The 13,425-nt window shown below is 46.2% G+C and overlaps 1 protein-coding gene across 1 annotated transcript in view; it reads right to left on the reverse strand.

The window, feature by feature from the left end:
* Window positions 1-10,476, reverse strand: part of DNM1 (dynamin 1) — a gene marked incomplete at its 5' end in the record, with an annotated part of 35,639 nt that extends 25,163 nt beyond the window's left edge. Inside the window, 9 exon segments of the mRNA XM_010131529.1 lie at window positions 3,937-4,075; window positions 5,132-5,199; window positions 5,536-5,671; window positions 5,755-5,897; window positions 6,610-6,770; window positions 7,319-7,417; window positions 7,741-7,944; window positions 9,044-9,193; window positions 10,321-10,476. Coding sequence (XP_010129831.1) covers window positions 3,937-4,075; window positions 5,132-5,199; window positions 5,536-5,671; window positions 5,755-5,897; window positions 6,610-6,770; window positions 7,319-7,417; window positions 7,741-7,944; window positions 9,044-9,193; window positions 10,321-10,476 — 1,256 coding nt within the window.
* Window positions 10,477-13,425: the final 2,949 nt, after the last annotated feature.

Consider the following 13,425-nt stretch of genomic DNA (forward strand, 5'->3'; position numbering starts at 1 on the left):
GGTGTAATGCCTGGAAAAGCTCTTCCCCAAGCCCCTCAGGATGATAATCTTCCGCTGACTCTGAATATCTCTTGCAGAACATCTTGCACCTCAAACTTTTAATCGACTGTTGGTTTGTATATGCTAGTTCTCAACATAGCTCTGCAGACAAGATGAAACCTGCAGACAATCATGCTGCAGGGATGCAAGGTCTTCCGGCTTTTAATCTTTTTCTAGGATATCTGGAGTTCTTACTTGTTTTTTTTCTGGGACCTCCGTAAAAAGTTTTGAATGTCTAGGCAGTGGCACAGCAAATAAGTCTTGCAAAGGGTTCGACCTACACTGAGGTGAACGCCACTGAGCCAGACAGAGGAAAAGGGCATGCTCGAGTAAGCCACTGGATCCCAGCTCATTTCTCAGCTACAGAGCCCATCAGCTGACACCCACTCCTCTTGGCCTGCTTTTAAACTGCTCTTATACCTGCAGGTTACTGCTCTCCTTTAAGATGCATCTTTACATCCATTTTCTCTTACTAGATTTGCTGAAGTTCCTGGGATCTGTGTGGAGAAACAGCGTGGAAGTGTGTGGGAAGAGGATGGGCATTGACCTTTCTTTGCATTTTTTTGTTTCTTTACCTTTTCGCTACACTTTCTGATGGTGGATGTGAGCTCACTCACTACCATATCCACACACTTCAGACTCGGCTCCTTCAACTTCTGCACCTGCTTTTTCACTATGGCTTCAAAAGCGAGGTCAGGCGTGAAGAGACCCGTTCTGCATGGCAGGGGCAGGGTGGGAGGAAGCAACGAGGAAGAAGAAAGCGAAGCAGAGAAAGAGCAGGAAGGAGGAAGAAAGGAAGGAAAAGGGAAAAGAGAGAAAACACAAGGCAAAATGAGAAGTGAGATTTTGGTTCATTTCATTAAGTTTATTGAACCAGGTGTGCATTGCTATAGGGCCTGTGCACTGCCAAGTATCAGGAGAGTCTACAGGCAAATGGAAGTGGCAAAGGGGAATGAGGCAGGAGCAGCTGGGCCAGCGAAATGGCGAGCTGTCAAGAGCAAGATGAATGGATGTAACCCCCCAGGGATCAAGTGATCTCCTCCTGAAGGAAAGCTGCTTTGGGTTTTAAGACAAGGCTGCTTGCCGCAGCGAGCCACTACCGCTGTTCCTGGAGGCTCACCAGGTCTCATTTCCCCATGTCTCAGGCATTCTCTTTTCCTTCCCACCACAGTTATCTCTCCTTCACCTTTTCCTTATTCCAGCTGCAGGAAGCCAGACCAGGAGCCAAGCTAACCCTTGCAAAGGTCTGTCACTTCTTGATTTGGCAGAACTGATGTCTCGGGCATTCAGACAAACTGCTCCGCTTACGAAGCATATTCCATCTCACCCACCTTCCCTGCAACATTAACCTCTTCAGTAAAAGCAGGTGGACCCAGTATTCAGGAAAATGCAAACATGCCACGGGGCATCCACAGCCATACCAAGCACCCGTTCTGCCCCAGCTAACCCGCAGCACCACACCCACCACAGGCCTGTTGAGGTTTAAGTATTATTTCCAGTACATTTCCACTGAATTAAGCAACCTGTATGCAAGAGCAGATGGTCCACAGAAACTAAAGTTACTAAAATATAGCCAGGATTAATCAAATTCAAGACTACTGCACCCCAAGAAGTTTTTCGGTGCATCATTAACACTTTAGAGCTTCTACCAGGACGCTCTGTTACACAGCCTGAGTTAATTGTTTTAACACAGGGTGTTACTGCTTTGCGAGTGCTTTCAAGGGGACAACGTCCCCTTGACGTGGGAAGGACATACTGCCTTTCTAAAGGTACAGTTAAGAGTCAAACCTGGGGTGCTCACAGCTAACAACTAATCCTGGGTTAGTTAGAAATAGCCACCACCTCATTTAAATCAGGTCTGTCCCCCCTCACCTCATTTTTCACATCTGTGTGGACAACATCTGCCAGGCCCCAAGCAACACCAGTATTAAAACACTCTTCACCATACAGGACCTCCAACTCGTCTGCCTTTTAAGCAGCAGAGCTGGAACACGTTACAGGATTCAGCTTCACCCAAGGGTCACTCTAAAGGTGCCAACAATGCCCCTTTTCAGCAAAGCAAGAGCATCTGCAGGGTCAAGTTCACACCCTCTGACTCAGCAGCGGTTTCCTACTAACCCCGTTGCCCTGCTACACTCAATACACACTGTTTCTCCCATCAGATTTGGGGACAAAAAAAAATATTTCAAAAAAATCAGTCTCTTCCAGTAATTGAGTATCACCTGAATGACAATATTTGGTTTCTTCAGATACAAAATTGTAACCATGGCTACTAGAGCACACACAGTCGACTAGTACTGAAATCAACCCCAAAATCCTTCTCAGGAGGATATCAGCTAAAACGGAATGCTTTCCTCCTGGATCCCTGATATTTCCCTCCCATCCCTGTGGCCTCTTCTCCTCCCTTATCCCCCACCCTGCTGCACTCTCCACCTGATCACTTGAACCTGCCGCTGTCAGAACAGATGGTCTACTCAAATTGTCAGTAAAAGAGGAAACCGAAAGAAAGAATGAAGAAAGAGGAGGGAAATGGAGGGAAGGATGCAAAGAGGAAGAATGAATGGGAGATTTTGAGTAGCAACCGATGGATGTAGAACAAATCAAGAGAAGCTTCAGAGGGCATGAAAAAGAAGGGCCCTTCTGATCCACTTAGCAGGCGACTCTGGATACTTGGCAGCCTGAGGGCCTGTGCTTACCTGTCGCCAGGCTCTAATGGCAATTTTCTGGGTGCTCCCCCACAGTCACACACCCCAAGAGAGGACAGCAGGACAGAAAAGGGAAGCTCCTCCAGCACTCTAGAAACCTGAGCAATCTCCCACTGCATCCACTTTGCTTTCCCAGTCTGTGCTGGGGGGCAAAGCACGTGCCTGCATGCCTGAGCCCTTCTGCAGAGGCTCTCAGCCCTAAGGACTAGGCATTTCTGCAACCAATGGCAAGCATCACCACCTGGCCACCTTTCCCCACCCTTGCAGGCACAGGGTGTCAGACTCTCCAGACACGTCCTGCAACGCCCATTTACCTGCTCCTGAATTGCCAGTGGTGATTCCAGTCTCCAGGGCCCACACCACCCCCCTAACTGAGGTGCCTGAAGCAGCAAGCCATGGCTGAGAGGAATGGCACAAGTCGTATCCTGCTGCCTTTCAACGCCAACCTCAGAAACAAAAGCTGTTGTATCTGAAGGGCAGAATCAAGGCAGGTTCCCTCCCTCAGCTCCAACAAATATCAGTATGGATCCCAAAGGGCAAAACCTGAAGCTTGCTCTCTCCCTCAGAGAGCACGAGGGCCCCAGAGGTTGATGGACATTTCTAACTTGCTGCTTCTCAGCCATGTGCTGCTCTTCCAGAACAGGGTATGGACCAAGCCAACCAGAAACCAAGCCAAACACCACAGGAACATTTCCCCACAATCCAGCCCGCAGCTGTAACTGCTGTAGCTTCTGAAGCTCAGCCCCATACGCTTCCCCATCCAGAAGCACCCAAAGGCTAGTTTGGGATTAACCCTCCTAGCTCTACAAGAAGAGAGGGGACAAAATTTAAATCCCAGTTTCTGGCTTAGAAAATAAACCCAAATTTAAAGTCAAATGTGGTATAAGAAATACCCTTGGTTTTAGAAGGAATCAGGAGTCATTCTATTGACAGAGGAGTGGCAGGAACAACTCCAGCATCCCTTAGCTCTAAAACATCCAGCATGACCACGGCCCATGGCCCACACTGCTTCCCTTCTTGTTTGGCTTGTTGGCTGGATGGCCCTAGGCTGGTACCGCTCAGGTCTAGTCATGCTGAGGAGGTGGTTAGAAACACCGAGTGTGGCTGCAGGCAAGTCCCTGCCCAGGTCACAATGCTGTGCCGCAGCCAGCGAGCAGGAGGAAGGTGCCAGCTCCATGCTGCCTCTGGTTACCTTCTTGGTGCACTGTCTAACGGTATTGATTAACTCCGAAATGACCATGTCCACGCATTTCAGGCAAGGTTCTTTAATCTTCTTCACCTGCTTTTTCACAATGGTCTCAAAGGCCATGTCGGGTGTGAAGAGACCGGTTCTAAACACCCAGGGTGGGGACAAGACAAGGCAGGAGGGGGAGAAGGGGCAAGGAGAACGTCACATCGTTACATACACATCTTGCAGCAGGCATCACTATCACTGAAACCCAGCACATGGGACTGGGGAGCGTCACGTCCCTGGGACAAGCCCTGACTAGGGTCCATAGAAACTGAGGGATGCCTCGCACCTCCCAGGAAGGAGGGGCTGAGAGCAAAACAGATTGTAGCTGGACAGCCCTGGCCAGGCCACCAATTCACCTCTGCCACCAGGCTTAAGGAAGTCAGGGGCTGACCCCTCTGTAGCATATTTGACCTCAGAGTTGTGCAGCAGATGGGAGGCCTTTCTGAAAGACTTACTGATTAGGACATTAACACATTCAACATCCTTTATCAAGCTCAACTAGTGATCAAAAAAAAGGCCTAAGAATAAATCTAGGTCAGTATTTGTTCACATTCCAGTGTGCAGGAAGGGCTCTGACTGGCACCAGCCCCTGCTCACCCTCTCTGGAGCAGCGTGACTCAGGGTCTCAGGGCTGTGCTTTCTAACAGCTGAACTCTGCTGAGGGGAACACAAGTATGTTTGCTAACTACATCCTGGGGCCTTTGGGATCCTGGTGACAGGCACCTCAGTGCTCCCTCAGATCTCTCGGGCAGGAAGTGCTCAGTACCAACAGCTGTTTTGAACAACTACCTCTTGGTTAGTCTAGAGGCAGAAAGTGAAAACCAACATCCTAGTTTTAACTAAATGAAGCAGTATGGACTTGCATCCCTCTTTCTATCCTTTCTTATGTCAAGACACAGGAGGGAGAAAATGTTTAGTCACCAAGGCAGATTTACCTTTTAGGCTTCACGACTTTCACATGGAAAGAGAAAGCAAACTGATTTGGATAATTGTCCCTACTCCCAGATTCAAGCCCCTGGGGTGGTCCAAGGAGGTTTTCCCTCCCCTTTGGCTGACCTACCGTACCTCTGACGTCTTCAGTTCCATTTGAAAGGTCTACAGGTATTTAACAAGGCCATGCAGCCAAGGGGTCTGCCTAGTGCGTGATACGTGCCTGATACCATGGATGTTCTTGATGGCATAGCTAATCTCCCGCCGCAGCTCCTTCTCATCAAATTCCATCTGTACCAAGAGAAAATTTCATCAGAAACTGACACTTGTGCAACAACCCCAGGACACCCAACAGCATGACTGCAGAGAGTTGCATACCAGCACTGTTATGTGACAGATGAGGTACTCGCCCAAGTGCTAATACAATTCCCAAGGGAAAGGTCAGCACTACGGGAAGGCTCCAGTAACAACAAAATAAGTAAAAAATGTGATAAGGAAAAATATGAAACAAAGTAGTCAAAGGGAAAGACAGATGATGAAAGATGCCAAGAGGAGTAAGGAGACAGAAGAGGTAAGAACAACAGGCAAGAAGATAAAGCGGATCTTGGCAGCAGAGAGAAGCAGTACCTTCACCAGTTCAAAGGGGAACCGCTCATGGAAGATGCGGTTAATCCTAGCTCCTCCTGACAGCTCGTAGGTATCAATTTGGTCCCCAGAGCCTTCAATGCGTTTCTCAAAGTCCACAGCAAACTGCTGGACCATCCTGAAAGAAAACAAAACACATGATGTAGAAGTAATAGGCGACCAGCCATCTCCAGGGAGGGACACGCAGCTGAGGCCACCTACTGAAGCAGAGCTTTGGTCTTGCGAGCAGGGTCATCAGGGCGAAAGCTCTTGTACTCCTCCACCTCCTTCTCAATGGAGAGAAGCTGGCTTTGGAGCTTGTTCCGCAGCCCTGGCAGGGTGTCACGGATGTGGTTGGTCAATTGCTGTACACAAAAAAAGAAGGTTTAAGATGAACCTGCCTCCCAGCTCCTATCTATCACACCCATATTCTTAACCTTATTTTTACCTTCTAGTCTGGTACATAACTCCCATCCGTACAAGCCTGCTGTCTCCAACCCAAGAATAAGCTTCACATCTGAGTATTAGCATATGCTTTACACACCAGGGTAAAGGCTCTTCTGTCTTCAGATTAGCACATCACTGACATCCAGGGTGATGATTAAGCCCTTTTTCAATAAGGGTGACAAGGGAAGGTGGAAGGAGCCAAAACCACTGACGAGGCTCTAATTAGAGGGTTTCCACTGAGCACAACTGTGGAAAACTCCAGTTTTAAGATGAATATTTAAACAAGAAGGCAAAAGGACAAAGTAATTCTTCACTTAAGGAATTATTTTGAGGGACCAGAAAGGGAAGCAACAAGTTACTACCATATGAGACAGGAGATGAGACAGCCTTAGTAGCTGGGGAAATGACTATCAGTATCACGTTTAAAGCAACCTTTGCAGTTTACTGTTGGGTACAGAAACCAGTAGAAAATTAGAAGGTGTCTTTTAGCTTAAGCAGAAAGACCTTGCTTTCTGATAGTGTAAAAGCCATGAGCCAACTCCTGATTTTGCACCAGACCAGTGTCACCAAGAGGATAAAGTAGTGCTCTGCCTTTGGGAAGCTCCATTACTGCCCTTAATGTGATAGTACCTGGTTCAACACTTTCTGCAGGTAGGGGGTTCCCATGCGATCAGCCATATGTCTGTAGGCTGGGTGAGAGAGAAAAAATTTTCTCTCTGCAGCCAAAGCTGCCTGAATGTCCTTCTTGCCATCAATGTCCTTCTGACTTCTGTTGACTACACCGATGTAACCTGCAAGAGCGGGGTTAGACTTCAGATGGTTGCAAGGACGAGAACGTAAACAGGACTCAGACTGAGAAGGAAAATGACTGAGAAGGAGCTTATTTATTACTGTTCCCCCACTCACAAAGCATACCCCGGTCTCAGTCATTTGAGACTCTAGGCTATGGCTACGCACAGCATGTATCGCAGTCCAAAATCATGTCATCTGATATACTATGACAGTCTCTTCTAGTTAAGAGATGAGGGGAGTCATTTAGACAGGAGTTACATTTTTGCTGCTTGCCTTATTAAAAGCAGGAAAAGTCAAGAGCATAAGGCTACGTGTCTGCTAGGGCTATATATCAAGGTACAAATACCTAAAAAGTTCCAATTAACAGTGTGACTGATACTTGTTCCCCAACTCTTCTCAGTTCCAGCTTGGAACAGAAATGGCTTAAGCACAAGCTGTAACAGGTGTTGCAGGAAAGGGATGCACTGGAGGAAGGGGATGAGGCCAGGACATCTCACACACTGAAGAGAGAGAAAGGAGATCATGGACAACACCTGAGAAAACATACCTCTACGAAGAGGAAGTAATTTATTTTCTAACACATCTCGTGCATCAGTTCCTTCATCCATAAGATCCAGCTTAGTGATGACTCCAATAGTGCGTTGCCCTATGGAAAACAGACATACTTGATCAAGCAAATAACTCATGTAACTTTCCTCTGTTCAGAGCTTCCAGATTGCCCAGCTTGGCTACTCGAGGACTCTTGAGCTTAATGTCCACGAGAGTCAAACAGATAATATATCAAATCAGTTCACAATTATATCCTTCTGAAACAAGCACATGCTACACCACAACAGGGAATGTGTGTTGGTGAAGTACAACGCAAGACAGACGGGAGCCCATAGCTACTGGGCTAATCACAACCAAAAGGTAAAAGGAAAAAATCAGACCACTGTCTAAGAATCCCTTAATTTAGCACAGCATATTTACCTTGAGGATCCACCTCCTTTGCAACCTTCAGGGCATCAGAATTAGCCAGATCAGAGTTGGCTGGGGATACTGCCAGGATGAGGCAATTCTCTTTGGTGACAAACTGCATCAGCATATCGCGGATCTGAAACTCGATGTCAGGCGGCTGGTCCCCTACAGGGACTTTTGTCATACCCGGTAGATCCACCAAGGTCAGGTTCAGGACTAGACACGGGAAACAGGAGATAGCACAAGGGAGCGTTGAGGTAGGAATGTTCTGGTCTGTAAGTACCACCTGGAGCTTTAGTGTCTCTACTATATAACAGGCATAACAGATGTACACACAGAGCTTTCCAGTTCCTTTTCATTACTGCTTAGTAAGTTGCTAGTTGTTACTAGTCATGACTGTCAGTGATCTCATCACCCTTCCCTTTAATCACTTCTTTTCAAGGGAAGCTGTGCCCTCCAAGTCCTTCCACATACGCTACACTGAAAGGGAAGGGATGACAGTACTTTTTTTCACTTTGTAACAAAGACTGCCGAGTCAGAGGAGTTGGTTCCACTCATTAAGAGTTGTCCCTGATGCTGAAGAGCTCCGTCCTACCATCCTCATTCACAAGAGGCTCCTGTCAAAGTCAGCTGGGCCTTCTCCTGAAGGACTACAATATGCAGTCCTAGAACTGTTTAATTCTCTTGCTGAGAAAAAAAAAAAACCACGCTAAAAATCATGCTCAAGTTCTAAGCAGCCAAATGTTATGTATCACTGAGCTGCTGCTTTCCAAAAAAATGCCCATGCAGCTGCTCACATTTACAGAGCTGGCAAATTTGGGACTATGTCCCTCCCTTGTTCAAGTGGAATTGTTCCACAGAGATCACCAGTGTGTGACACGGGCACCACCTGGAGAGAATTATACAAACTATGTATTTAAATGCAAATGGAAGGCAAGAAGGCTTTCTTCAAGAAGTCTTCTCCTCATCCAATTTTTTTGTGTCCGTTTATTGGCCCAGTAAAGCAGTATCGGAAAGCAGGGAGAGTTTGCAGCTCTTCACTTCCCATACTGATGGAAAGGAACAGCCTCGGGGCAAGTTTCTGCACGGTTGTTTCAAGGAGAGGTTCTGCTAGCAGTCACACACTTCAACTGGCAGACAAAGCCATTTGAGCAGCATGGCTAAAGCTGGCAGTTTGATACAGCATGGCCCAGGCACATGGAGATTAAAGTCAAAGCACACTCCCCATTTCATCTGGTTTTTGTCTTTACTTCGTGACAAAGCACAGCAACCTGCCTTAATTATCTCCTGACTCAGATGTTGCATTAGCACTCACCATGGGGAGAGTAGACACGAAGATTGATGGGTATAGGGGAAATCCCTTTGTTGGAGCCAGTAACACGATCCGTTTCAGCCTCAATCTCCAAACGAACCTCCTCGAAATCAGTGAATTTCTTTCCTTTGCAGTGTAGGAACTCTCCATATTCTATTTAAATGGAAGGAGAGAGCGAGAAAGTCACTGAAATCAGAGAAACACTCAAAGTGTAATGAAATCATCATGTTCCACAGCAAAACAAAACAAAAAACAGGTGAAAGGATGAAGTCTGGCAAGGGCCTTTCCACTGGCACCTGGCAGAGAAGTTAGTGCAGGCACATCATCTGATTAATGTCTGATTCAGAATTCAGCTGGGCCCAAGATCTTCACAATCTAGCTTTTGTCTCAGCAGAGATGGCATCCTCATCTTCATTCAAGTAATGACCAAGGACCTCTTCTGTTGATACTAAGCAAACACCTGCCTGCAGCAGCAGGGACTTCTACAGCTACACTGGGAGATACCTTGGTACTCAGAACTTGTACTAGCTCTCTAATAAAGTGCTGGGGTAAGTAACAGTCTCCTTATATAATGAGAACAGTCTCAAGAGAGAAAAAAAACCCCAAACCTTCTCTTGACATGGTTTTGAATTGGCTGTTGGTTGGGTTTTCCGCATGTCAGCCCTTAAACAGGCTAACCAACCCAAGAACCCTCTGTTTCAATTTTAAAAGCCTCCTAGAAGTCAAATTGTCTCCCTACTGCAGACAAAAGGACTGCTATGGATAGATCAAGTTCATCTGACAAGAGAGGAAGAGTACCCTGAAACATTCACTTGCCAGCTCCTGGATGAGAGATCTTAACTTCTGTTAAGTAGAACGGTAATGAAAACGTCCAGCAAGTAAACAGCTAAACCAGGGAACTGCCTGAAAGACCAGCCACAGAACTCTGCGACCTAGAGGAGAAAGACTACAGTGTCCTCACGCTGGTTCTTCAGTACATTAAATTATTTCAGTGGATTACCAGCAGGGTAACATGGCTTTTAGGTCTTACCTACTTGTAAGAGTCACTGCTGCGTGGCAAAGGAAAGTTGTCATAGTGCAGGCCAAAAAATATTAAACAAAAAACTAAGCAGCATTTTGCTTCCAAACACTTAATGCATCAGATGTTAAACAGGTAGAAGTGAAAAACAGCTGCAGGTAATTTTTACTGGGGAAAAATTTTTTTGAGTAGTGCCAGTGACCAAATAAGATCTCTCTTGACTGAGATCTAGCTGGACATGCAGGGAAGGTGGCTCACATACCTGTGCTGGCATTTACCAGCTGCAGGACCAGCGGGCGTCTGGTTACGATGCCAGATCCACGTGGCAGAAAGTCCCTGAAAAGAAACAGGAAGTTTCAGATGAGTGAATGATTGTTTCCTTCCCTCTTCACAGCTTTTCTGCTTCTATAAGCACACACTGATTGTAACAGGGAGTCTCAGCCATGGGCGCAAAAAGTTCAAGGGACTAAAAACCAAGAGCTTCTCCTCAAGGAGAAGAAATAGTTGTTACGAAGCAGCCTATACTCACAGCACACCCCTCGAACCCTGTCTGTAACAGCTGCTTCAGCTGAAGCTCCAACCTAACTAACACAGCTGTCTGTACTTTGGGGAGGAAAAAAAAATCACCTCTTTCATCAGAAAGAAATGGGAAGTTGAATTAGAGCCTGAAAACTAGCGTGCTTCCTTTTGACGAAATACAATTACCAGAACTACAGCAAAATCACTCACACTCTGCACTTTGGGGCTTGAGAAGACACCCCACTGAGCCAGCGTGCAATCTGGAAGAACACACAGCAGCCAGAGGCTTGCCTCCACCCAGGGTTTCTCCTAACCACTCAGGACGTAAGTATTGCCAAGGCAAAAGCGGCAGCAGCTTCCTTCTACATTTACAAGGATCCTGAATTTTCGTGTACCTCAAATCACTTCACAGGAAGGAAGCCTTTCGCTATCCTTCTCCAAATGCTGACTTCGCAGCCACAACCCACAAGTTCTCCTCTGTTTTTCTTTTTCCAAATCCAAGTGCTCTGAGCAAAGCTAGGCAGGCTCGGCTGCATCTGCCCATGACCTTGCTAGTTTGTGGCCTGGGTTCCGAGTACTCAGCTGTTCGCATGGCTCCTCAAATCGAGCGTTTCTGAAAACAGCATCGATTGCTTGAGTGCTGGGAGAAGCATCGCTTCAAAACATGGTTCCTACATCACGAACATAGTTTTCGTAACTAGAAGAAGTCCAGCCTACATTGCTGGGATTCTGGCACACAGTCCTCCCTCCTGTCACAACTGTGGCTATGAATAATTTTGCTAATTCAGTAGTGACTAATTACTCTGGTGAATGAGAAATCCAGAGCTCTCCATTTTGAGCATCTTGTTCTTAGTCCTGCATGAGCTTAACACTGAAAAAGGAAGCAAAGATGAGAATTCTAACACAGCAGACCAGGACTTGAGCAGTTCTCTTTCAGCTCCTGGTTTGGCCACTGATTTCCTGTGTAATCCCATGCAAGTTGTTCTACTTCTCTGTATTTCCCTTTCCTCAGTTATAAAAGTAATTCTCCATCTGGGGGCTGTCAGAATAACTTCACAATATGAAAAACCACAGAGTAGTTTCAAGTGAAGGGAGGGTAAGGAGACATCCCACTACAATCTCTAACACCTCAAATAAAATATCTCCTGCAAATTGCTAAATCTGGAGTATGGGACCTCTGGCACAACTCTACCAGTTAAAGCAAGGCTAACCCATTCTCATTTTTACAGAGGTACAAAGAGTTAACTGGGGTTCGTCTTTCATTTGTTTTTCAAATAATACAGCTCTAGTTTTTCCATTCCAATGGGATTAACCCAGGAATATTTGAGGTATTGCATCATCTAGCAGCTTTCTGCTGTCTCAGCTCCATTCCTATAGATGTCTGTGGTCAATTTGTGAAAAAGTCCTACCCCAGCATCAGCTTTTCACTTAAATCCATCTGAGCTGCACCGACTTCTTTGGAACTTACTGCACCTGAGGAAAAAGGTACAGATGGCCTTTCCAGCACACCGAGACCACACTCCAGTTATTGATCTCCAACTTGCAGTATCAAATCCTGCTTACTGTCAGAAAAGCACCGCTTGCATTCACTGGCATGAGCTCTCTAGGAATTGACTCCACTCATACTGTGCTCTGTGGTTTTTTGAAGCTTTCTGCTTTGCCAAAATCCTGATTTCTCTGCTGTCCTTGTCACAGCTACTAAGGCAAAATCTCAGGATGGAGGTAAATGGAAAACCTACATGGCATCTGGGTTCCAGCATTATGAAAAATGATCCAATTTACTGTGTTAAATGAAGAAGCTCCCAGGCTATTCCAAGGAAAGAACATCACAGAAGACAAGACAAACTCACTGGCCAAATTTAGTCACCTAAATCAACAGTCTTAATACTCAGTAAAAATATGCAATCTGATCCCTAATATCAGAAAATTAATGTGTGTTCTTAACCACAAACTACTGGGAGGTACATGCAGTTCAGCTTTTAAGTTCCCTCCGTGCTTGACTCCCGCCAGGAGTTACAGCCAAAAAGCTTTATAAAAAACTCCACAATTGATACAGTAATACCCCACTGCATCCATAATACTTTCTATTCTTCTTCACTTCCTTCCTCTCTACATTCTCCTGGACAAACTCCTTTCTGCTCCAGCTAAGCCTTTCAAATCATAGACACTAAAAACTACAGATTAGTAAATTCTGCGGCAAGCTGGCTGGGCACCACGGAGAGGGCAGCGTACGGGAGACTTGCCTGCCCTCTTGCAGCAGGCATAATAAACTGCTTCTGTAGATAAACAACAACAGAGCATGTGTAGCATGGACAACGTGACCAGCACAGTTTGAGTCCACTTTGGAGCCAGGGGAAAGATCTACACACACATCTACTGCTCCAGAAAGAGCAGCACAAAGTGTTGAAATTAAGTCAGAATCAGGAATACGATACACGAGATAAGAACAACCACACAGCAGATGACCTGGGTAGACAAGAGCAGAAGGGTTTGCTAAACTGGCTTATCCCGTGCTGGAATTGAATATGTACAGTAGACAGGCTGGGAGAGGAAATAGAAAAATGGAGAAAGTCTTCAGAGATAACACACTATAAGGCTCTGAGTGCTGGAACACCAAGGGCAGCAGGGATTCCACTTGTAAGACACAGCAGCCTCTACCGTGACATCAAAAGCAGCCTCGCCTCACCAGACATCGCTACACAAGACTTGCTCTTCAATTAGGTTGAGGGCACCAGAGCCCTGTTTTCCTCCTTCGCTTTGTGTAAGAACTGGAAGTTTTAGCTTTTGCTTTGTTTGTAACACGCAGAAGTGGCATGACAACGTTTGATTTCCTGTGCTTTACAGCAGG

The sequence above is a fragment of the Buceros rhinoceros genome, unplaced genomic scaffold, assembly GCF_000710305.1.
Source record: "Buceros rhinoceros silvestris isolate BGI_N320 unplaced genomic scaffold, ASM71030v1 scaffold13382, whole genome shotgun sequence".
NCBI classification, from domain to species: domain Eukaryota; kingdom Metazoa; phylum Chordata; class Aves; order Bucerotiformes; family Bucerotidae; genus Buceros; species Buceros rhinoceros.